Source organism: Rhynchophorus ferrugineus, unplaced genomic scaffold (assembly GCF_030347505.1).
Source record: "Rhynchophorus ferrugineus isolate W39M unplaced genomic scaffold, kcgeb_rfMv2 rfM9, whole genome shotgun sequence".
Taxonomy (NCBI): domain Eukaryota; kingdom Metazoa; phylum Arthropoda; class Insecta; order Coleoptera; family Curculionidae; genus Rhynchophorus; species Rhynchophorus ferrugineus.
In genome coordinates, this window is record NW_027472588.1 from 2,897,103 (window position 1) to 2,922,965 (window position 25,863).

At 36.5% G+C, this 25,863-nt stretch overlaps 1 protein-coding gene across 1 annotated transcript; it reads right to left on the reverse strand.

The window, feature by feature from the left end:
• On the reverse strand, positions 1-25,863 carry LOC143202518 (myosin-VIIa). Its single transcript, XM_076414120.1, has 27 exons — positions 25,702-25,863; positions 23,782-24,042; positions 21,295-21,479; positions 20,224-20,426; positions 19,681-19,854; positions 18,207-18,502; positions 16,220-16,754; positions 15,923-16,164; positions 14,805-14,934; positions 14,580-14,748; positions 13,528-13,684; positions 13,176-13,457; positions 13,001-13,114; positions 9,050-9,269; positions 8,665-8,989; positions 7,533-7,788; positions 7,120-7,470; positions 6,953-7,063; positions 4,569-4,735; positions 4,294-4,513; positions 3,890-4,235; positions 2,001-2,255; positions 1,330-1,625; positions 962-1,280; positions 681-904; positions 351-623; positions 1-297 (listed from the first exon to the last, which is right to left on the reverse strand). Exons 1-27 carry the CDS (start codon positions 25,723-25,725, stop codon positions 82-84), a joined length of 6,351 nt encoding a protein of 2,116 aa, XP_076270235.1. The 5' UTR covers positions 25,726-25,863; the 3' UTR covers positions 1-81.

Consider the following 25,863-nt stretch of genomic DNA (forward strand, 5'->3'; position numbering starts at 1 on the left):
TTTTATTCTAACATATTTATAATTCTTAACGATAACACATTAATTTAATCCCTCGAACTGAATAAATCTTCCGCTTCCTTTCTATAAAAACAGGTCATGCTTTTGCTGCTGCTCTCTCTTCGCTTTCTCCTTGAAGTATTTGATGTAGGACGTGATCAAATCGTCCATCTTGTAGCCCTGCGAAGTCTCGCAGAGTATCTTGGTCTTGCGCATTATATTTCCGATGGTCAGTTGGAAGTAAGTGTTGCCGGATCCCCAGTTGGACAACTCGGAGTAATCGTGAACGGCCAGGATATCCTGAAAGTTTCGTTCAAATTACGAAGGTATTAATGAGACGTACCTTAACATACCTTGGTGTGGGGATGGATTATGTTGATGCCCTTCTTGTTAATAGCCATCAGGATCATCTCTGGATAGGACGGTTCGGTGGTTTGTTTGACCTCGAAGAACGTGGATCCGAACGTTGGCCAATTGAATATGATCTTCAGGAAGGCTTCCTTGGCCTCTGGCACTGTACAGTTCACCGCTTTGTACTCGTTCAATATCAGACGCTTCCACTCAGAACCACTGGCAGCTTTGATCATGTCGTTCGGTATGAACTCTTTGACGTTAGTTTGAATCACCTGCAATACCGGAGACTTTAGTGCTGGGAATATTATTTTTGAGGGACCTTGACAAACCGATTGGACTTCTTGCTGTTGGTTGTCGAATCTGGCTCTGAGTATCAACGCTGCCAATTTCACCACGTCTTGTTTACTACATTTGTGGTAACCCTTGAGGTACTTTGGTAGTTCTTGATGATAATGGAAGATCTGATCGGAGTTGACGCATTTGCCAGGAACTGTGTTGACCCAGAGTTTCTTCATGAAGAACACCTGGTACTGAGCTTGAATCGGTGCAGCACCTGAATCATCATCACGCTCAGTCTATGTAATTCGATATTAAATTAGCCGAAACTTACTTCCCCAACTGGGTTTAGTTGCTCGCATCCAGTTGATTAACTCGCTCAAGAAATCGTAGAAGAAGTATTCCTCGGGAATGGAGAATACCTTGTCTGATATGGCGACGAACAGACTGAAACCGTCGGTGGAGTTTAAGTCCAGACGAGTGCCGATGGACTTGCACAGATCCGAAGCCCTGGTCATGGAGTCCACTTCGAAAGCTTCATCGGTGTCATCGGGGAAGTAGATCTTGTGATATATCTCCATGCTTCGGTGTTGGATAGCCTCAACCTCGATGGAATACGGTGGGAATTTCCTTGGACCAAGTTTTTGTGTGAGCTACAAAGACCACGATTACAAAACATGGAAAACCGAAGCCTTTACTTACCTGTAGTCGTTGCAGGCAAGGCTCCACGAACGGATGGACTCGGGATTTCAGGAATTTCTTCGTCTCCTCCAATAGGGAGACAGTGGGAACGAACAATCCCACCATCAGGTAAAGCAATTCCCAGCCTTTTTCTTCGCTGATCGTCATTCTGTTGAACGTCAGTTGTCTGAGGATCTGGCAGTAAACTTCATCTTTAAGAAGTTCGGTTTTTAATGGGGTAGTGAAGATTTGATCTGTGTATTCATTGGCGTACTTAGCTTTGGGGGCAGGCAGATCACCCATGTATCTCAAAATAGCTAAAAAATTAATATATCAAGACATTATATAATGTTCCAGTTATCAATCGTTCTGTTGATTTACTATTGACGATACTATTAAAAATACATCTGCCATTATATTTTCGAGAGGTTATATATGGAAAACAAAACTTTTTTTAAGGAGCTGCTACATTTTCGTAAACCAAAATGAAAATTAGTGTTTTTCTTAATCAAAGACGATGTTGTTTAGAATCTACACGTAAAAGTTTATCAAGATGTACAAGAAGAACGATGGTCGCTTTATTTCTGTCGCAGACAGATAATCTGGGAAATGTGTGCAATATTAGCGTCAATGAAACACAACTGGTATTCAGTTCACGTGCAGTATGACAGAGGAAATTGTAAAAATGTTACCTGTGAAAATGTTGCAAGCTTCTTTACTAGCCTCATCATCTGCCAGAACCTTTTGAAGCAATGGTTGGTAAATGGGTTCATTGGTGTATTTCCACAACTCCTCCTTGGAGTTTCTTCTGGCTGTGGTCAGTACCGAGGACTTGTTCACTGTCGTCATTCTACGCGCGCTACGGAAATGTTCGTCAGCGTACTGTGCCAGCGTGTGCATCCTCATTCGTTGCAAGGTACTAACAGAAGCAGCGGAAGATTCTTTTTCTGAAACACCACGAATACTCAGACGTATTATATCAATCAATCTGCAATGAAATAAGAGCTTATAAATTAGTCTTAAAGGATTTTTCTTTAATTTATTAACGCTGTATTGTGAGAAATCAGCACAATGTATAGTATTCAAAGTACTGTCCATCGATAACCTTTATTTTTTCTTCTTCTTTTAGACAATTTACGGATTTTATTACGGGGCTATCTACGAATCGATCTATTTTTGGTATCCTGGTGAGTAGTAGTCATCAGATGGAGCAAGGTCTGGAGTACCTCACACTTTAATGTTTCCAAGAAGGTTTTTATAGATTTTGCAAAATATAGTCTAGTTTTGTCATGCTGAAGAATAACATTGTTGCGTATTTAGTTTCCAAGACTCCATCCATGTATATTCTGTATTGCCGTTGACGTTGATGCATGACCAGGTGATCCTCATGATTTTCTTTGCTTTAGATAATCGTAATGGATCCAATTTTTATCACCATTAATAATACAATGAAATAACCTTTCTGTTTTTCTTGCTGACGCAGTATCTCGCACATAACCAAACGTCTTTCAATGATTCTCGACTTCAATTCATACGTCACAATATATCCTGGATTCCCATCAACTGGTTGGAGATGCTTTCTTGTATTATTCCCAATTCTGTATATTATTCTTGCGTTTTACATGGGTCAGCATCGAGTAATGCCTTCAATCCGTCTTTGTCTTCAATATTTTTGATGTCCAGAACGCTCTTTGTCTTCGGTATCAAAACTATCACTTTTAAAATGTTGAAACCAGTATTCACATGTTGATATTGATGTAGCATGGTTGCCATAAGATTCACATAACGTTCGATCACCTTCAGCTTCCTTTTTCTTTAAACTAACGTAAAAAATTGCAACAAATTCGGATATTTTCAACGCGCCGAAAAAATATATTTGTCTACACTTCAACGAAATGATATAACAGGTCCATTGGAAAGTCCCCTGCCTGACACATAGATGGCGCTACTAGAATTAAATGTTTTTTAATTAGCCCTCACACTCAAAAGATGCGTGTATAAATTTGACAGCTGTCGGATCATCAGTTTGTAAATTATAGCATTTTGAGTGAAGCAACTTTTGTTATTGTGAAAAAATGGATAAAAAGGAATTTTGCGTTTTGATAAAATATTGCCTTTTGAAGGAAAAAAATACAGTTGAAGCAAAAACTTGCTTGATGCCGAGTTTCCGGACACTGCCCCAGGAAAATCAACCATCAAGGATTGGTAAGCTAAGTTTAGTTAGACGTGATGCAATGAACACCGAAGACGGTGAACGCAGTGGATGCCCGTTGTTACCGACGAAAACATTTAAAAAATCCACAAAATGATTCTGGATGAACGTAAATTGAAACTGAATAAAATAGCAGACACTCTAGAGATATCAACTGAAAGTGTACTACAAAAATCGAGGGTCGCTTAATCAGTGTATCACCCTTGAAGGGAATTATGATGAATAAAAAAAATAATTTCGCCAAAAAAATGTGTTTTACATAGTAGGACGGGGACTTTTCAATTGACCTGTTATACTGAAAAAGGCTTCAACATGAAGTTACACATCTGTTGTAAATCCTATAAAAATAATTTATAAGCCAATACTTACGGACTGTCGCGTGTTCTTTCTTGAACGCAACCAAAATGTCTTGAGGAGGTGGCATCAGTGTGGGTAAAATATAAACCATTTCCGTCGGGAAATCACCCGATTTCCCATTACATTCTCCGAATCCCCATGTGGAGGTCATCAGCGACTCGCCCAGCATGTTGTTCTTCAAGGTTACCAAGTCTCCTTTCTTGAAGCTCAAGAAGGACTCGGCATTGGATTGATGGCGATAGTCCTGCACAGCCACGCAGTAGATGGAACGTTTCTTCAGACCGTCAATGATGAACTGAATCAAGTTACAGATGTTCTGTGCGTCGGGACTGAGGAAGGCGTATTCTTCTTTAGCCACCTGATGATGGAACTCAGATCGTTATAAAGGAAAAGGACTGAAGTGGCGTATATCTTACTGTGGTGAACATCAGTTTTGGTGCATTCATATTGGACTTCTCGAATGTAATGAAATAGATGTCCGCAAATGTCAGTTCCATTAAGATTTGTTCATGATCGTCGATCATGTAGATACCAGTCCAGTTGACCGCGATAATGATATTCTTCTTAGGCAGGGCAGGACCGGAGACCTGTAATCCCTCGAAGAACTTGGAGAACAATATCGGCCACGTTGATTTGCTGTAATTATCATGGGTTGTCACATTTTATCGTGTCGGTATTCTATCCAATTTACCTGTAAATAACTATGGACTCTTTAGCTTTAATTGCTGACCATTTCTTCTTCACGCAAGCCAGCATGTCGAAGGTCCTGGCGATTTTCTGTTCCCAGGCTAGCAGGTTACCTTGTGCGTGTTGGATTATGTGAACCGGCAGGAATTCTCCAATTCTGCTGTGCAAAACCTGTCAAGTTAAATGGTTCATTAAGGGGATATTCTAAACCCAATCAAGAGATTCTTTAAAGGCATGATATGATGTTTCTAGTGAACCGATTTACTTAAAATTTGGTGTGATACTTCCTTAAACATGCTTCTATTGTATGAAAATGAACCTATAACTGATATAGGAGATATAGATATAAAATATGTGTTATTACTACTTAAGAAAAAACAGGAATATCAAAAAATGGTAAAACAGTAATCTATTATTCGAACAGCCGTAATTTGGCGGACGATAAATTGTCTGACTTTTTTCTACTCTGATATGATAGAAATATGCACAAGGAAGGCTTACAATAAATTTCAAATAAATCCGTGAAGTAGAATTTGAGATATCATGTCAACCGTCCCGAAGAAAAAGTGAATTCGACAAAAATGCCTTTAAAGTTTTATTTTTATATGCGGCGTCACTAAAATATCTCCGAAAATAATTTAAATTTTAAATTAATGAATCTATTACAGTCATCTGTAAATTTCTAGAAATAAAGACATACACTGTCATAATAGAAGATGTTTATGATGGTAACTTGTAAACAAGACATTCGTCATCACATCGTACACGAACTACAACGTGGTCCCGCTACCATTTTGATTGCCTATAACTTTGCTCAAAGAAAAGATAAGTAAATTTGGTTATCATAAAAGGCTTATTTGGTCTTTACATTTTTTATTCGGTCCCTTTTAAAGAATTTTTCATGACATCCTACAACATCTGAGGCTGAAATTTTTCAATTTCGTGACGAATATTGTCTTTAAGATGTTGAACAAGATGTTAAATTGTTGAATGATGTGTGTGTTTTTGGCTCCATCTTGCTAAAACCACATGTCCTCTAGTCCTTGCTCTTCCATTTCAGTCACAAGAAAATTTCGAAACATGTCTTGGTACCGTTCAGCAGTAACAGTAACTGCAACACTTTGGGCATTTTAGAAGAATAGGGACCAACGATATTTGCAGCATGAATACCACACCATACAGTTGTTTTTAGTGAATTCACTAATGTTTCATGAATTAATTAAGGATTCTGTGTTTCCCAAAACCGACTGTTCTCTTTATTGATGTGGCCACTGAGAAGAAAATGGGCTTCATCGCTCATTATCAATTTTGACAAAAAATATTCATTTTCACCAGACAGCCTGCATAGCATTTGCCAAAAAATTTGTTTTACTATGGTAGACTTTTCAATTGACCTGTTGATTTAAACTTATGATATATATGCAATATATTTCTGATCTTGTATTGAAACTAACGCCAAAAAAAAACGTTTTAGTAATATTAATATATACTAAAATTGAACAATGAGGAACTTCCGCAAGCAGGCAACGTTAAATATCTGGGAATCCATTTCGATCGACGTTTGACATGGAAAAAAACATATAATGACAAAACGCAAACAGCTTGGGGTTAAACTAAACCAAATGTACTGGCTGATAAGGCGTAAATCTAAATTATCATTATGTAACAAGGTTTTGCTGTATAAGTCAATATTTAGGCCCATTTGGACCTATGGTATTCAACTGTGAGGTATTACTAGCAAATGCGACTAGAATAGACTGTTGCGAGTCATCATCGATGCCCCATATTACGTGTCCAGCAAACTGATTCAGCGCGATGTCCCCATAGAACTTATAACGAGTGTGATTCGGAGTGTTAGTGCGAAGTACTTTGAAAGATTATTAGTGCATCCCAATGCACTCGCCAAACAGTTAAATGGGCGCGATGACAGTGTATTGTATAGGCTCAAACGCAAACTACAATACGAACTGATTAATAGATACATATAGTGAGATTTAATAATCTCTAGAATAAGCTATAATAGTAGGGGAATAGTATAATAAGTTAGAATAGTATCTAGAATAAGATTTAGATTATAAGTTGTTGTAGTATAGTTATATTATATAACTGAAATCATATAATAATACGTATTGCCCACTTGGCAGATTTTTGACGTTCTAAGAGATTAATAATAAAAAAGATACTTTTAATTAAAAGAAAGTAATATTAACATATCATTTTTAAGTCATTCTTTTTATACCATTATGAGAAAAACTTAACAAACTTAATAAATTGTGATTGAATTTCGACCACAAGTCACTAGTTTTTATAAGGACGTAAAACTCTTGGTGTGTTTCAAAAGATCGTAACAATTCTACAATTCTATATTATGATTGTATTAATATTTACCTGAGAATTTAGTGATTCTCCTTGTTCAATATAGAACTGGGTTGCGATTAAGGTAGATACGTCTCCTTCTTGCGGGCATCTGTACTCTCCACTCTTCAATCCTTTGACAATCTAACCAAACACATTCAAAATCACGGGTTTGTTACTAATACCGTTCACTAACTCACTTGTTTATATATCAGATCGGTGGCTACTGGATCAACAGAAGGGTCATGCCAGGGTGCGAACATCTCTTTCCGCAGGAACATCCTCCAGGGGCTGTTCTTCTCCTCGTGTCCCAATTCCTTGGAATACTGTTCGCATTGCGATATGGCGTCCAAGACGTGATCCCCTTCGCTCCCCAACGACATTACCTTGTCGTACAAGGCAATGAACAAGGAGAACCCGAAGGTATCCTTTATACCCAAGTCCGACGATATCTTGGTGATGATCTCCTCGGCGGTGGTGGCCGAGTCGATTTCCACGGTGATTTCCGACGCGTCCAACAATGTGATGTTCAAGGTGATAGGACTCTTGTTCTGTCATGAAAAAAACGAGAGGGTTTTTGAAAGGAAAAAGACGTGGCTCGATGATAGCTTACTTTATTGGCGATTAATTCCAACCAAGTGGGCGGTTGGGTCCTGGGACCGTTTTGTAGGGTCCTGTTCAGTCGGGTCTCGGTGAAAGGAGCGTATCCTGGTGGTCCAGTGCGCACAAACGCCCTGAAGTAAGGCGCGAATCGATCGGAGGGCGGGAAACAGCCTACGGAAAGCGATAACAGGATCCATCCTCGAGCGTAGGAGGCTCTGCTTGGGTTGTTAGTCAGTTGTTTGCAAATGATGCACAGTATTTCATCTCTGTAACAAGCGCTCAATCCATTAGAATCTGCCTTTTTCAACAATGAGATTGGTTAGTTGGTTTTATTTGTCTCCCATTATTTATTTATAGTTTAAAACCATAAAAATGTTGGTCTATAAAGTTGGTTACCAACGTACATATGTCAATAGCAATGAATAATGTAACAATTACCATCTACCATCTTATATGGCAACTATCCTTATCTTAGGATGTATCTTGATGCCGAACTCTATTCTTAAGTAGTATTCTACATTCACCCAGAGAATATAGGAATGATTACTTACACCCAGATTTCCAGATACCAACTCGTTATCAAAAAATTAAAAGAATCATAAAGAAACCAAAGAGACATTAACAGGTCAATTGAAAAGTCATCGGCCTGACACATAGATGGCGCTACTAGAATTAAATCCGTATGTTTTTTAGTTAGACCTAACCCTCAAAAGATGCACGTATAAATTTGATAACTGTCGGATCATTAGTTTGTGAAGCATCTTTTGTTATTTTGAAAAAAAAATGGATAAAAAGGAATTTCGTGTGTTGATAAAATATTGCTTTTTGATGGGAAAAAATACAGTTGAAGCAAAAACTTGGCTTGATACCGAGTTTCCGGACACTGCTCCAGGAAAATCAACCATCAAGGATTGGTATGCTAAGTTTAGACGTGGTAAAATGAGCTTTGTTAGTGTTAATACAGACGTATTGCAGCTCGTTGTTAACACTGAAGCCGGACATGGAAAATCAATAAAAGTATTTGTTCTTGTGCAGAACAGTAAAGTCAGTCTAACAGAACAGCATTGTTCGTTCAACATATAGCTTATCTGCCAGAACAAAAAACTAATCACTGTTTCAATTTAAGACCTAAAGGAATGTACCTGAGTTCTGGCCGCAGGATACCATGCCCTATGATGAAATGAAGCTTCTCCAGGTTATTGGTTTTCTTGTGGTGTAACCATTCGTTGTAGTTTTGTGCCGCGAACGAATCCTCGACCATACCCCTCTTGACATCGTCCAGCAGTTTGGTCTTCCTCTTCAGCGTCATGTTAATCATTTTCTGGCGATCGGCCTTCTTCAGCGACTGCATGTGCCTTCGTTCGTCTTGCACTATACGTTGGTATTCTTTTCTGTTGGCGAAGGCCCGACTGATGGTCTCATTTAACTGAGCCATCACCAACGTTGGGCCTTCGGACTCTTTACTCACTACAAAATAAAATAGGAAGAGATTATCCTCACTGTAGACCTAAATAAGTGCAAACCCACCCCTAGGTTCCGTCATATCTCCCATAAACCGCAAAATGGCCGCCCATAGAGCCTGCGCTGCCAATACATCATCAGGAGTAGGTAGTTCGTGGAGGGAGCTCCTTGGAGGCTTCCTGGAATGCTGAGGTCCGGTACCGTGGACGAAATACGTCGCCGCATACTTCCTGAAACTATATTCCGCTGGGTCCAGATCATCACTGAAGGTGTTGTGCAGATGGTCCTAAAAACACACGAAAATAATCAGTGGTTCCCTCACTACAACCGATATAACTCCACTTCAGCCAAGCTCCTGAAGAAAATCAACTCGATGACGTTATTTTGGGATTCAACAGGAAATTTCATGATAAGATGGAAACAAAGACCTACGTAGTTCTGATTTTGCCACGATATATAGTCGAGAGATGACGCTGATAACAAAAAAACCACGTTCCATGGCCTGAACACGAAGTTATCTTTATCTGAACATACGATGGAAATTAATTAGGGCTCCTGATTTATAACCTGAGGTACTTTTTTCGCGATATGTTTATCGCGAGTTATTTAATATAGATATCGAATTGGTATTTAATTGCAGTTGATTAGCAGGGAAACTTGTATATTCTATTATTATAGGTGAGAATAAAAATGGATATGTTGATATAATTTATGTTATATTGCATTGCTAAATGTATTCATATCAATGTTGTGTCAGAACATATTCGAAGGAAGCGTTGGAAACTTGCAAATTTGTAGTAATATTATAAATAATTGGGATATTTATTCAATATTTCAACATTCGAAAAAACAATATGAAAGAATCAAGTAAGTACGAATAAAATTATTTCAAGAATTATTCTTAAACCCATTCAAACAATGAATGAATCAGTCATTCAAATGAGAAAAATGTGAAAAATGCATAACAGGTCAATTAGAAAGTCCCCGGCCTAACATAGTAAAATCAATTTTTTTGGAAAAATTAGTTTTTTATTCGACATAATTCCCTTCAAGGGTGATACACTGATTATATTATAACATTTCAATACCATTTTTGTAGAACGATTTGTCCTTTATTTCTTCCGAGCGAGCATTCTTTTAAGAGCTGAGAACATTAAATAGTCGCTGGGGGCCAGATCTAGAGAATACGATGGATGAGGAAGCAATTCGAAGCCCAATTCATGGATTTTTGCTATAGTTTTCACTGACTTGTGAAACAGTGCATTGTATTGGTGAAGCAGCACTTCGTTTTTCTTCAAATGCGGCCGTTTTTCGGCGATTTAGTCCTTCAAACGGTCCAATAATGCTGTGTAATAGTCGCTGTTGACGGTCCTCCCTTTTTCAATGTAGTCAATAAAAATTATTCCATGCACATACCAAAATACAGACGCCATAACGTTGCCAGCCAACTGTTGCGATTGCGATTGCGATTGCGAGCGGGTTCATCGTGTGAAGTCCACTCGAATGACTGTCGATTCAACTTTGGGGTGAAATGATGGAGCCATATTTCATCCATTGCCACATATCAACGCAAAAACTCGGGTTTATTACGCTTGATCATCCTCAAAAACTGCTCCGAATCATCAACTTGTTGTTTTTGGTCAAAAGTAAGCTCGCGCAAAACTCACTTTACATATAGCTTTCTCATACCCGAATATTCGTGAATCATATGATGTAAACGTTCAGTTGATATCTTTAGAGTGTCTGCAATTTCATTCAATTTCAATTTACGATCATTCAAAATTATTTTGTGGATTTTTTAAATGTTTTCGTCGTTAACAACCTCTTTTGGGTGTCCACTGCATTCACCGTCTTCGGCGCTCATTTCACCACGTCTAAACTTAGCTTACCCATCCTTGATGGTTGATTTTCCTGCGGCAGTGTCAGAAAACTCGGCATCATGCCAAGTTTTTGCTTCAACTATATGTTTTCTCTTCAAAAAACAATATTTTATTTAACACGCGAAATTCCTTTTTATCCATTTTTTTCGCAATACCAAAAGTTGCTTCCCTCAAAATGCTATAATTCACAAACTAATGATCCGAAAGCTGTTAAATTTATACACGCATCTTTTGAGGGTTAGAGCTAAGTAAAAAACATATGGATTTTTTCTAGTAGCGCCATCTATCTGTCAGGCCGGGGACTTTTCTATTGACCTGTTATTAGAAATGGAGAACAAGACAAATTCAACGAAGCTGGATACGATTATTTGAACTTTGTCGGTTGAATAAATAATAAAAAACTTATTTTCAATGTTCATTTACAACATTTAGTTTTAGGAAAGTAGCACTTCCATTTTGGGATTGTTATGAAATGAGTTTATTCTTGAATAACCTCAAAAATACTGGTATATCATAAAGATTGGACAAACTGGTGACCAAAGACGTGTAATATTTCGAAAAATAATAATGCAATTTTATATCAGATACATTCATAAAAGAAACACTTATTGTGTAATACGAGTATATTTATTTTTAAGGCATCTGACACTGATATAAGATTTGTACAGAGTGACGACTATGATGAGGATGTGAAGGCAGAAACGTTCAGCTGCCTTTTATATTTCCAGAAAATAAATTTGGGATTTTATATTTTTCTGTTTCAAAGTACCATTTTTAACAAGCTGGCTAATCATGTCGTTTCGACTGTTATATCGGATCAGAGCGGTTTTAACACGTTCACCCTCTACAATAAGTTTGAATAATGAAGCCCTTGCAATATTCTTTTGACGAAATATAAAACACGTTGTGATTTATTGCCAACTCTTCCAATATTGTTCGTATTGCTGAAAAGACAAGAATTAAATCATTAACATATATAGGGTGGGTCAAAATTATCAGGATTATAAATAAATTTTAAAGGGTTTACAACGGATGTTACTGTGATAAAACGCATCGAGTACATTTGTAACCAATTCCATGTTGAAGCATCACTGACAGGCTTGACTTTTCAGTATGTGTCCTTTCGTCCAATTGTGAACAAAATATCTTTTCAGTGAATTAAAAATGTTTGGATTTGTACCGAATAAATCACATTTCCACTGGTTTCGGCGTTGCAAAATTGGAAATTTTGACACCAAAGACAAAGCGCGTTCTGGATAGCTATCAATGGGGATTGATATCGACTACAATTGATGCGTTTGGGCCAAGCACTGCGCAAAGAAAAGCCGGAATATCAGCAAAGACAGTACAATATTATTCTTCACCAGGAGAATGCTCGACCACCTGTTGCAGAACGGCTGAAAACATACTTAGAAACATTAAAATTGGAAGTGCTATAACACCCATCGTATTCCCCAGACCTTGCTCCTTCTGATACTACTTCTAGCGACGTGTGAGCCGTGACCTGTCTGAGTAGCGCTTCATTTCTCATGAAGATATAAGAAAGGCCAGTTCGTGGATAGAGTCAAAAGATACATCATTCTTTCGAGATGAAATCAATAAAGAGAAATAATTCCAACTTACCTTTTCTAACATAACATAATTTCGTCAAGGAATAATTTTTAAGTACGCAATGGTTACAAAGTGTTGTCACTATCGCATATTTTTGGATTTATTTGCTTTTTTTGTAATACAGAGGTATGTTGTGATATTGTTCTTCCTCAATTGCGCTTTAGATGAAAAATAATCGGATCTGAAGACGAAACCAGTAATATATGTGCATAAAAGAAATGAAAATAAAAACAGAGAAAATAATAAAAAGTTTTAAATATAGTTTGGTAATTTTAAAAAGATCGAAGCCGTATTCCTTATTAATAAGCCACTAATAACGCCAAAGATATAAAATATTTAACTTTTTCTATAGGACTAAGGAATATTTTGTATACCCTCCCTACTCTCCGGATCTATTACCTTTTGATTACCATTTGTTTAGATTTACGAAGTGTAGTTTGAAATTAGAATGGTAAACTGAATGGATGATTTAAACAACACTGTATGATCAGGACACTAACAACAAGAAACAATCCTCAAGACCCACCGTCAATTTCATATCTTGTTTATCTTCGGGTAATTTCGGTAAATTGGGATCATCCGGTGACAAATCCATTACCTTCTCCAAGAAGGCGAACTGTTCTTTCACGTCCTGTATGGCCTGTAAATCGAAAACACTCTCTATGATGATAAAACCATGCCATCTTCAGCCGAGTCATTACCGTCTGAGCTTCCAACTCTTTTTGCTTCAGTTTGGCCGCATAATCGGCGTTAACTGCAGCCAAACGTTGCTGCATCACCTGGTTGGCTTCATGTCGGGCGTTCTTCCTGCCCTGTCTCTTAAAGTCGCTCTCGTCTCGCCTTCTTTGCTGGATGATGGCGACGATCTGACCGAACTGGCCTTTGTGACGGGTCACATAACCTTTGCACCGGGCCTGTAGTCTGATGATATTGTTACGTAAGTTTTTGTACGAAAACACTTGTTCTCTGGATAAAATCTTGGACTAAAAGAATTAATGTTAAATTCAAATAATCATGCGGATAAAACATAAGTATTTTAAAGCATTTATTTACCTGAAGTCTCTGGTACCCGTTACGCATCTTCAGGTAACGCGAACGGTACCCTCTGGCTCTGAAGTGTTTTTGTATGACAACGGCAGCTTCTCGTAGTTGCTTGAAGCGTCGCCGACATATCCAGCCTCTGATAGATTTTTGTAACACCACAATATATCTGAAACACGAATTCTTCAAAATTTAGATGTTTTTAAGGGAGACGACGTGGAGGGAATCCTTCATTGTTGAAACAATGATTCATAGTTATGTACTTGCCCATATTAAGTTACGTATGATGAAATAATTCGTAAAAATCTTGGACAAGGACGGCGAATACTTTAAATATATTTATAAACTAAATGTCGGAGACTTGAGAGCTGGAATATTTGATGACACTGTAAAAAAATCTGTGTTGACCGTGGAGATGTTTCTAGGTACCAGCAAAGCACCAAAGTATAAAGAAATTGTACTAAAGATGTTGCTAAGCTTCGAAATTTTAAAAGAAAACACGATCATTAACTTGCACATTTTCTGCAGGATTTCCTCCAAGTAGTAGAAGTATATACAAGGAAGCTGGGTATATATTTTGGTCTTAAGCAGAATCAGCAAAAAACATCTTAAATTGGAAACATCACAGCAAGAAACTGTATTAGTTAGTCGGAAGATGTTCTTAAACTTAACCAAAAATCATAGTGATTGGTTTATCGCTCAATTTTAAAGCCAATTTGGACTTATAGGATGCAAATATGGGGTTAAACTAAAACGTTAAACCAACTATAATCAAACCAAAGCAGCCAAAACAAATTTCTACGATTAATTACCACTGCTTATCGCTACATAATCAACGAAGGGCTGCCCGAAGACAACGAAATCAAATGGATATACGAAGTGATCCAAGTTTTCGATTCAAAACATAAAATAAGTTTACTAAATCACAGCACATCTTGATTTTTGTTGTTTTGGAATGAGAAATTAATAACTTCCTCACTTTTGAATAGAAGCCAATGACGCGACCAATGACCAAAAGAATATACAAATTGGTAGCACTTTCATAGCATATAGACCAAACTTACCTGGCTAAAACATCTCTTCTCAATACCTCCAGTTTCTCACTATCTCCATGCTTCAAGAAGAGTTTAGAATGACCATACTGAAAATCCTCACCCTCATTGAACACTTCGTTGCATATTTTCTTGGTCGATTCCTTACAGTCGCCTTTGTGGGATGGTGGGATTCCCTTGCCTGCAATTACCAAAAAGCAATAAAATATATCGATGAGGTTTGGTGTTTGGACAGACCCAGATAGCGAAATCTATCAACGAATTCGACGTAAGTGTAGCGGATTGGATAGCCGGCCTGTCTTATTTTGGCGGTCTCCATCATGCCAGAGTAACGAAGCTGTCGACAGCAGAGCGCTCTGTCGAATATCTAGTGAGAAACATGATAATTAAAACAAAATTGAATGATTTATTTATGTCTTGTTTTAATATTTTTTCTGTCTTTATTTTTTCTTTCTATTTTACTTGTATTTCCTTTGTTATATCTTTAATTTCTTCTGTTTTCTGTAATTTAAGAGGTTGCGACTTATATCTATATGTATTTACTTCTTTTTAAAATATTTTTCTGTCTTTATTTTTTGTTTCTATTTTACTTGAATTTCTTTTTTTTATCTCTGTAATTTATTTTATTTTCGGTAATTTAAGGGATTATGAATTATATTAATATTTATTAACTTCTTTTTCAAATATTTTTTTCTGTCTTCATATTTTACTTTTATTTATTCTTTAATCTTTTGAATTTCTTCTCTGTTCTGCAATAGTAAGGTGATATGAGTTATTCCCACTATCACTAGGATCATTTTAAAAGAATCTCAATATTTTTAGTGTAAAATTCTATAAAATTAAACGTTGTAATATTTATTTATTATATTAAAATTTTAATATAACTCGTTATAATTTATTTACTTATTTTTTTTATTTTTTTTTATTTTCTATTTCTCAAATTTATTCTTTTATCTATCCTCTAAGGTGTTATTCAAGGGTTACTCTATGTGTAGGATCATTTTTTAAAGGAATTTAGACATTTTTTAATGTAAATAATTATGAAATATAGTTAAACGTTGTAAAGTTTATTTATTGTATTAAAAAGTTAACACATTGAGGCTACACCTTAATTTTTCTTTATATTGTTTTTTTTTGTCTTCCGTAAATTATTTGTTCATGGAGAAAATTAAGAGATTCGCAACAAGACATGAGGAAAGAATCCACCCCCTATAAACAAAGTTCTGTAACTCATGGACATCACTAAACTAGGACCGTGTGATAATGTTTAGTTGTGTAGTGAGGTGCGCTAAAGGTTAAAAAAAGTGTTGTATTATTTTTACTATTGACTTAAACTATAATCACCTGTCACTTACTTGTGGTTGTTTCAATTCATTAGGTTTAATACAACGCACGAAGAAGGGATGACAGGAGCCTAGCGTTTTCATCAGTGACTCAAGCGATGTCTTGAACTGTGATGATAATGTCACCATTTTCTTGCCACTAACTTCACTGAATATCTCTTCGTTGAATATGGAGAGTATCATATCGTTCTGGGACACCCTGACTAAATCCTTAATATCCTGACTGAATGTGTCGCGATTCTTGTCCAGAAAACCTAGAAAACATCACCGGATTTAACAAATACCGAACAACACACTGATGATACTCACCATTGACTTGATAGAAGACAGGACCGGCAAAATGTTGGACGCCAAACTCTGGAGTCATATCCGATTTCGGTTTCAAGTAGAATTTCACGGTACCGTGCCGTCCGTGAAGCTTGGTCAACATGGAGAAATCGGTACCTTTCGGAAACTTGCTCTCCTCGTCAATCAGAGACAAAATGTTCATAGGCTTCAGCCCGATCATGTCCAATACCTCTTGGTTATCGATGAACTCGATTTTAGACCAGTTGATGCCCTCCTTGGTGTAATAGTCCTGCTCCAGCTTAAAAATGTGCTGCACGAAGAACTGTTGTAGGTTCTCGTTGGCGTAATTGATGCACAACTGCTCGAAGCTGTTGACCTTGAAGTTTTCGAAACCGAAGATATCCAGCACCCCGATGGATTTCTTGTGGGGGATCTTGGTTTTGTAGATGGCCTCGTTGATTTTATCCACCAACATCACGAACATCTTGCCGTAAATTGCCTTGGAGAAGGCGTTCTTGGCATCGGTGGCTTGGGCTTTGGACATGGTGGATACAATCTGAAATTTTATAGTGTTTCAACATCGTTAACAATATCAACAAGAACTTAATTTTGGATATATTGTCTGGCAGGTCTTCCTAATGGATTTCAAAAATGTATTGATCAATTAACAGGATTAAGCACGACACTAATTTACTTGGTTAGTACTAATACATTAATAACACTGTGTGAAACAATTTTTCAAACACAAATAACAGGTCAGTTGAAAAGAGCCTGGCCTGACACATAGATGGCGCTACTAGAAAAAATCCATTTTTACTTAGCTCTAACCCTCAAAAGATGCGTGTATAAATTTAACAGCTGTCGAATCATTAGTTTGTGAATTATAGCATTTTGAGTGAAGCAACTTTTGGTATTGCGAAAAAAATGGATAAAAAGGAATTTCGCGTGTTGATAAAATATTGCTTTTTGAAGAGAAAAAATACAGTTGACTGCCCCAGGAAAATCAACCATCAAGGATGGGTAAGCTAAGTTTAGACGTGGTGAAATGAGCACCGAAGACAGTGAACGCAGTGGACGCCCAAAACCGACGAAAACATTTTAAAAATCCACAAAAAGCTTTTGAATGATCGCAAATTGAAACTGAATGAAATAGCAGACACTCTCAAGAAATGAACTGAACGTGTACATCATATCATTCACGAATATTTGGATATGAGAAAGTTCTGTGCAAAGTGGGTGCCGCGCCAGCTGACTTTTGACTAAAAACAACGACGAGTTGATGATTCGGAGCAGTGTTTGAAGATGATCAAGCCCAATAAACGCGAGTTTTTGCATCGTATATGTGACATATGTGACAATGGAGGAAACATGGCTCCATAATTTCACTCCGAAGTCCAATCGACAGTCATTCGAGTGGACTGCACACGATGTGCGAAAAGGCAACAGTCGGCTGGTAAGATTATAACGTCTGTATTATGGGACGTGCATGGAATAATTTTCATTGACAATCTTGAAAAAGGAAGGACCATCAACAGCGACATATTACATAGCGTTATTGAACCGTTTGAAGGACGAAATTGCCGAAAAACGGCCGCATTTGAAAAAAAAGTGGTGCTTCAACAAGACAATGCACCATTTCACAAGTCAGTGAAAACGATGGCAAAAATCCATGAATCGAGCTTCGAATTGCTTCCTCATCCACCGTATTCTCCAGATCTGGCCCCCAGCGAAGGGACAGCGTAGTTGAAGCAAGGGACAAATCGTACTACAAAAATGGCATCGAAAAGTTGTAGAGTTACTATAATAAGTGTATCACCCTTAAAGGGAATTATGTTTGAATAAAAAAACTAATTTTGCCAAAAAATGTGTATTACTATGGTAGGCCGGGGACTTTTTAATTGATCTGTTAGAGCAAAGTTATAGAATATAAATAGATGAGATCAAGAAACTCATATTGTCCATTATTTATATGAAATCACACACATGATATATTAAATTTAATTATTACCTTTTCTCCATGAGCATAAATCGTTTTCTTGGTGAGTGCCTCAGCCAGGTCGGCCTTGGCCACACCCAATAGCCGCGCTATTTTGTCGGTCAGCGATTGGTCAGCCACCTCAGAACTCTCCGAGTGCGACGATGAACCTGTTTTGAATTTTAAGTTGCCCAGATGGAGAATGGCCGCCAGCAACGTGAATATGTCCGATATCTGCTTGTCCGTGAAGTTCAACACTTTCAAAGCCGCGACTATGTCAGAGAACTCCTTGGCTTCGTTCCTGCCGACGCAGGTTAATGTTTTACCACCTGAAACATGAGGTGGGTGAACTCTATCACCACTACAAATTTTTTTCAATATGCCATTATTACTAAAATCTTGATAAAACATTGTTGTTCCTAATGGTTACTGTTTTGTTAAGCAACTTCGAATTATAGTCTATGATCTTGCCAACTTTCATTATTTTAGAAATACTAAAAAACATTCTAACAGGTTAATTGAAAAGTCCCAGCCCTACCATAGTAAAACACATTTCACTGGCAAAATTAGTTTTTTTATTCAACATAATTCCCTTCAAAGGTGATCACTGTTGCATTTTCCCACGCTTTGGAGGGGGTTCATCATGTGCAGTCCACTGGGATGACTCTCGATTAAACTTCGGAGTGAAATGATGGAGCCATGTTTCATCCATTGTCACATATCGACACTAAAACTCAGGTTTATTAAACTTGATCATCTTCAAACACTGCCCCGAATCATCAACTCGTCGTTGTTTTTGGTAAAAGTGGGCTCGCGCAGCACCCACTTTACACAGAGCTTTCTCATACCTAAATATTCGTAAATGATATGATGTACACGTTCAGTTCATATCTTTAGGCCATCTGCTATTTCATTCAATTTCAATTTATGGTCATTCAAAATAATTTCGTCGATTTTTTTATGTTTTCGTCGGTAACAACCTCTTTTGGGCATCCACTGAGTTCACCGTCTTCGGTGCTCATTTCACCACGTCTAAACTTAGCATACCAATCCTTGATGGTTGATTTTCCTGGAGCAGTTTCTGGAAACTCGGCATCAATCCAAGTTTGCGCTTCAACTGTATGTTTCCCTTGAAAAAGCAATATTTTCTCCACTCGCGAAATTCCTTTTAATCCATTTTTTTGTTGCATCACTCGAAATGCTATAATTTACAAACTAATGATCCGACAGCTGTCAAATTTATACATCCAACCTTTGAGGGTTATGGCTAAATAAAAAACATAAGGATTTAATTCTAGTAGTGCCATCTATGTGTCAGGCCGGGGACTTTTCAGTTAACGTGTTGGTTATGAAAAATAGTTATTCAACCTTTATTCAACTTCAAAATTCTATACAAAAAGAGAGTTAATTAGATTATCATGTATTAATATCATGTACAATATTATAAAAATATAGATTATGAACGAGTGAATACAGAAAATGGCTGCAATTAGATTCGACTTATTACCTTGTAAATATTCGTACTTGTCTGCGTCGCCCAAGTCGAGTCTTTTTCGTTCTTCTTTCGGTAATCCAGCTAACATACTGTAAAATATGTGGTAGTTTCTTTCGCCATCGTTCAGTGAGACAATTCTGCTCTTCTCTAGAAGATACTGCTCTATTTTGGCCCCTTCTATAGCTCCTAAAATTCGATAGATGCTATGAAACTATTCTACTGGTGATATTGGATCTAGGAAAACGTGTTTAGATTTTAAAACACTATGTTTTTAGTGATTCTGTGAAGTGAATTTTTGTGAACGTTTCTGACTCTATCCTACGTCTTATCTATTCTCATTTTATTTTCTTATTACTGAAATATATTCAACATAATCTCGTCCAAGAGCAAAACAACTATTCGCTTTGTCTCAACTTTTTTACACGTATCATAAAAAGGTACTCAGAACTGTAAATGATGAAACCAAAATATGAGATATTTTACTATTTCCTAGATGCAATACCATTTTTATATACCTCAATAACACAAAATTAACAGGTACTTAGATGTAATTACCACTAGCGTTAAAATCCACGTTGATGTACTTCCCAAACCTTGAGGAATTATCGTTTCTCACCGTCTTGGCGTTACCAAAAGCTTCGAGAATGGGATTGGCTTCAAGGATCTGCTGCTCGATCCACGAGTGTTGACCACTGATTGAAGCCAAGTACTGCAAAATCAGTTTGGTGCTCTCTGTTTTACCGGCCCCAGATTCTCCGCTACAATGACATATTCGTTCGAGAAAATATACTCTGTTGGTATCAAATAAGTAATTGATTCTTATCACCACTCATACTATACCATCTAAATGGTATTTAGGAACAGATCATTTTTACACGTGCCCAGTTGAGTCTCCAAAGAATATCTCGAAATGTAATATTAGTTGGGAGTGAAGTAAAGATTATATAATAAGATAAATATAACTCCCAATGCAACAAATAATTGAATTACTCAGTTCTATTCGTTCATCAGCAACGATTATGTCAACACAACCTAATTAGTTAAGAGACAGTGACTCTCAACTATTGTTGAGCATAAATCCAGTTTAAACAAAACCAGAAATATATGGATTGGAAAGCAACAAAAATAACTAGTAAACGAATTATTAAAATACAATCCCAAGACAGTTTCTTTGCTTGTCAAGCAATAAAAAATTATCTGTATTGTCCTGTCACTGTAAATGTGTTATGACCATCAAATATGGCTTAGTTCGAAAGTTGTATCGATATAGCAGAGTAAAACTAAATATCCACCGCCAGTGGTATCAAAAAGAATGATATTCTATAAGCTGTCAATGCTCGGTGAAACCATTGCTGAACAATTTCAATGAATGGAAGGCCAGAAATTGAAGAAACTTCTTTGGAAACTATCTTATTTACCAAACACCAAATTCCAAAATGCTGAGGAAGCATAAAAATGCATGTGAATGTGAATAAATTATCTCAAGTCAGTTAAAACCATATTTTTCTACAAGCTCAAAGAAATAGTAAAGATAATTTTATTGAAATACTGTTCTCAATATGTCCGTTCAAGCGAAAACATGATAAGAATAAATCCATATTATTAATATGTGATTATAGACATTACCTGATAACTATACATTGATCCTTCTTTGTTTTCTTCATGTCAGTATAGCTGTTGTCTCCAACGGCAAAGATATGTGGAGGCATTTCATCAAAACGCTTTCCTCGATATTCGTTTATCAAATTGTTCGTGTAAATTGGAAGGAACTCATAAGGATTGATCGCTACCAACATACTTCCTGTGTAGGTCTGTGAAAATACAATGTAACTCGACTGTAAAACTACTGGAAGTATGTTTCTTGAAGTCTTATTAGTACAAGGTGGACCACACCATCTCTAATCCGTGTTCTACATAACGACATACTTTATATAGTCTATCCAAAGTTGCAGTGAACATACGTCATCAAAATATTTCATGTATTACCTGTCGCAATTTGTAAATTCGTTTTAGAATCAGACAATATTTTCCTTCTCATTTTATTCTAGTTAAAAAGAGACATAATGATGTCTGAAAAGTTCGAACATGTAACCGAACCAGCCTGTCAAAGTCGCCCGGTTGTCAAACGTATGCAAAATTCTCGAAAACAATAGTAAAAAGAGGTTGTAATTCTAACCTACCAACCATTGTGGCTCTATAATTAACTGTAGCTTTTAGATGTACTATATTGTTAAAATAAATTATATTTGATAACATTTTTGTTTCATCATTTTATTTAGATTAGAATATTGTTATTTCCTATAAACTAAAAGTCAAAGTTGATGCGGCCACGGCACCGTTTTACCGTCATAAATTGAGATGACGTATGTTCACGTCAACTTTGGATAGATTATATGTTAAGTGATTGCAGCTTTCTGACCAAGGGTTGGAGAAATTTTCGAACCTTGACAACATGTTTTCCTCTGATGAGGCTTTTTTATTTGAATGGTCATGTTAAGAAACAATTATAGACATTGGAGTGAAAGATCGATTGACCTAAGCTATTTTGGAGATCAAAAATCCCAGTACTATCAACAGAGAGCAACAATACTACCAATTTTTTTACCAGAGTTAAAGGAATTCTTGGGAATCATCTAAAAAGAGGAATGTCACACTTCCAATAACTCTATAACAACAATTCCTTAAACTATTGATTAAAAACTGACACAAAAAGACGCTACCGACACTAACCCCATAGTCCAGATTTATACTTAAAGTAGTAGTAGTAGTAGTAGTAGTAGTAGACTTAGTTAACTTATTTTCTTACTTTTTGATCCACATTGTATAATAGATAAGCTGATTTTAATGCATAATGAATTTTAATTTTAGGAAACGACATAATATTATCAGAGTTATAAAGGTTTAAATGAAATGATAATAATTACTGCCATGAAAAAAGGATTTTTTAATCAACTAGGGTTTATCTGGATTGAAAAGCGATTCTTGGCATTGAGAGTTGTTAATATTCGTTAAGAATGATGTTAATAATTAGGGCTACGACTGTTACTATCTAATTTAATGTCTGTAAGAACCACATTAGATCAGCTATAGGATGGTAATTTGAGGTATTTCAGTATTATGCACCACAACTAAAAGGAGCTTAGAAAGAGGATTTCATAAGTTTTGATAAAATACTGTCACCTGAAATAAATAGTCATGTTACTGCCTTAATTACAAATTTATTAGTAGCCAGATATAATCACAAGAAATGAGAGATAGATGGAAAATAATGTAAAATAATGATTGGGTTAACTAAGGTAAGTTTCCTATTGTTTTTGTGAACAGGGCATAAAAGAAGACTTTTACTAATTAATAGCTGTGCTGAATTGTATTCTATTTACATAACCTAACCTATATATTTTGTAATTTGTGTTTTAATTAAAGTAAAACATGTATTTTGCCCATCTCTGGCTACATTGGTCATGTACTTTGGATACTCTGGACGTGAACCACACACAGATAAAAGTTGGAATGACGTATTTACCAAAACATATCCATGTGGTACAATACAGTTTTTATGTACCAATTTGTCATCTTGTCACCACTATTCATAGAATGGTAAAAACTATAACAGATATTATTGACTAAGTTTAATAAGTTGACATTGCTGGCCCATCCGACCACCAGTGATTCAGAGGCCAAAACGGATGAGACGAAATCTCCCAAAAAAGAATGAAACCATAATGAAAATAACAGAGAATAGGAACGCATAGGTCCCATCAAGGAACCCACCAAAACGTTCCGATGTTAGATATAATATTCGGAGGATATTTATTCAAAAATAAAGATGGAGTAGTTAGGATGAGAGGTTCTTATCAACAGATATAAACGTTTCTGATCCATCATCCACGATAAAGCTAATCCTCAGCCTAGCCAAATAAACAAAGAGAAATAATATTGTTCGACGGTACTTATCGCAAAATAGCATTATTTATAACGATAATTACTCCCTATTTTTAACTTGAGTCGAATTTCGAACGGTGAATTGCTATTGATACATACGATTTCCCCCTACCGAATCATCACCTATAGTTTGCGGCGTTGCCGAAACGAACTGGAAATCCTAAAACTCACGTAAATTTCCTTGTCCCTGTAGCGTTTGTGCAGATTCCTGAGGATGGCGTACTCCTGCAAGTCGCCCAGGTTGATCATGTCGTCCACGCCCTTCTGCGACGTGACGTGCATGAGCTTCAGCACCTGATCCTTCGACACGTAGATCTGGTTGCCATCGTCGTCCAGCAACTTCACTCTGCTGGATTCGATGGTGACGATTTTGCCGCCTATGGGTATGTCGAACTCTCCATTGGTCACCTGTTTGGCCCAGATGTGGTCTCCCTGGAAACGACAATTTTTTAAGACCCTAGAACATCACCTACAAGAAAAACACGCATCGTTTTTTGATTCCTCTTTACTTTTTCCTATTCGACAAAAAACAATGCGATGTTTCCATCCATATATTGTATAGAAGTTTGAACACAGTCCAGAGGTCAGAGGGAGCTAAATCAGGCGAGTTATATGGATATTGAAGCAACGAATGAATTCATGAGTACTTCGCTTAGCGTACCACCCATCAGCGGCAGCTTAAATCGCCTCTTTCGGTGATGATTATTGTTTTCAACCAAATCATTATTTTGTGTTATAAAGGAAAGCAGAAGTCAGAGAGAGCTAAAACTGTCGAATAAGATGGATATCGAAATAATTAATGAAAGAATACTACCTAGACTATCTCCCATCTTCTTTTTTTTTTAGTTTTCTTATATTTCATCGTTTTCTTGTTATTTTGTTTAATTATTTTTTTGTCGATTTTTTTTCGATTTTGTGAGAAAATCTGTACTCTTACCGTTGTGCTTTGATCAATTTACTGGATTTTTTTGGTATATTTAATTTCATGCTTTTGCTTCCTTTTATTTATTGCTCATTTTCTGCATATGCACCTTCTCTTTTCTATGTTCTTCCCTATATTCTCTATCCAGTTTCTGTCCTTCAATCCAACCTTTCTTTCTCTCTCTGCCTCTTATCCTTCTAATTTTCATACACCTTCGGTAATGATTTATCTGATTCTCCTTGTCCTATTTTTTCTTTTAGATATAATTTTGTTAAGTTGTTTTAAAGTGTTAATAAACTTTCTATTCACTCTGTCTAGATATTCCTATTTAAGTCTTAGTTTACTATTGTTTTAAAATTATGTAACTACTATTAATGGGATTGGTCTTTCCTTCGTTGTCATGGTTTTTCTCATCCTTGTTATCATATCACTCTTCATTTACGCCCATTTGTCTTTGTCTACAATTTCCAATGTTTTATTATATAAGAATTTTACTTCTTCCATTTCTTGGTCCTGTTCTCTAAGTATCATCAAATATTCTCTAATTCTTTTCCCCTCTAATACTTTTGATTATTATCTCCTTTTTTATCTTCTCTTCCTCTGCCATGGTTCTCAATGTTTTTTACCTCTTCATTATGATCATGTTTTCTTTACTATGTTCTCTTTCTTTATTTTCTAACTTTACTAGGTTAGGATTGGTATTTATTATTTATTCTACTTCGCCAATTTGAAGGTATTATTTTAAAAACGCGTTGTTGCCACATCGGCTACAATTGGCCTGTAAACAAAGAAAATTGGACAGATCGTAATGAAAAATTGGTTATGTTCTCATGAACTATGAAAATGGCATCGAATCTTGTGGTGAAGTAATAGATGAAACTGCGCGTACTTATCGAAAAACATAGCACAAATGGTCTTTCAAATCCCTTGGGTACATTACCAACATCATCATGATGGCATCAATGATAATAATGAGGACTCCACAATCTCCCCATCAATTAAAATGTTATCAAAGTTTCAATAAACTCAGTCGATAAATGATAATAATGGCTCCACTATCTCCTCATCAATAAAAATGATATTTTATCAAAATTTCAATAAACTTAATCGACTTACATTACATTTAGATCAGAATGAAAATCAGTGAAAAATAAAAATACGATTCTTACCACCACAAACGCGGCAGATGCCATTTTCACCCCTCTCTCTCTCTCTCTCCCGCAATCTCAAAGTTCAGCACCACCTATTTCACAACTACCGAAACCGCACACCATCCAAAGGACGAAACCGAAAAACTAGTCATCAGTTATTTAGCGAAAACACTGAACCCG

Excerpts from the sequence above, each read along its gene's own strand:
- LOC143202518 (XM_076414120.1), bottom strand. The coding sequence starts at position 25,725 with ATGGCATCTGCCGCGTTTGTGGTG. Across the intron at positions 24,043-25,701 it reads CATCTGCCGCGTTTGTGGTG|GGAGACCACATCTGGGCCAA; the intron begins GTAAGAATCGTA and ends TGTCGTTTCCAG. Across the intron at positions 298-350 it reads TAATCCATCCCCACACCAAG|GATATCCTGGCCGTTCACGA; the intron begins GTATGTTAAGGT and ends CGAAACTTTCAG.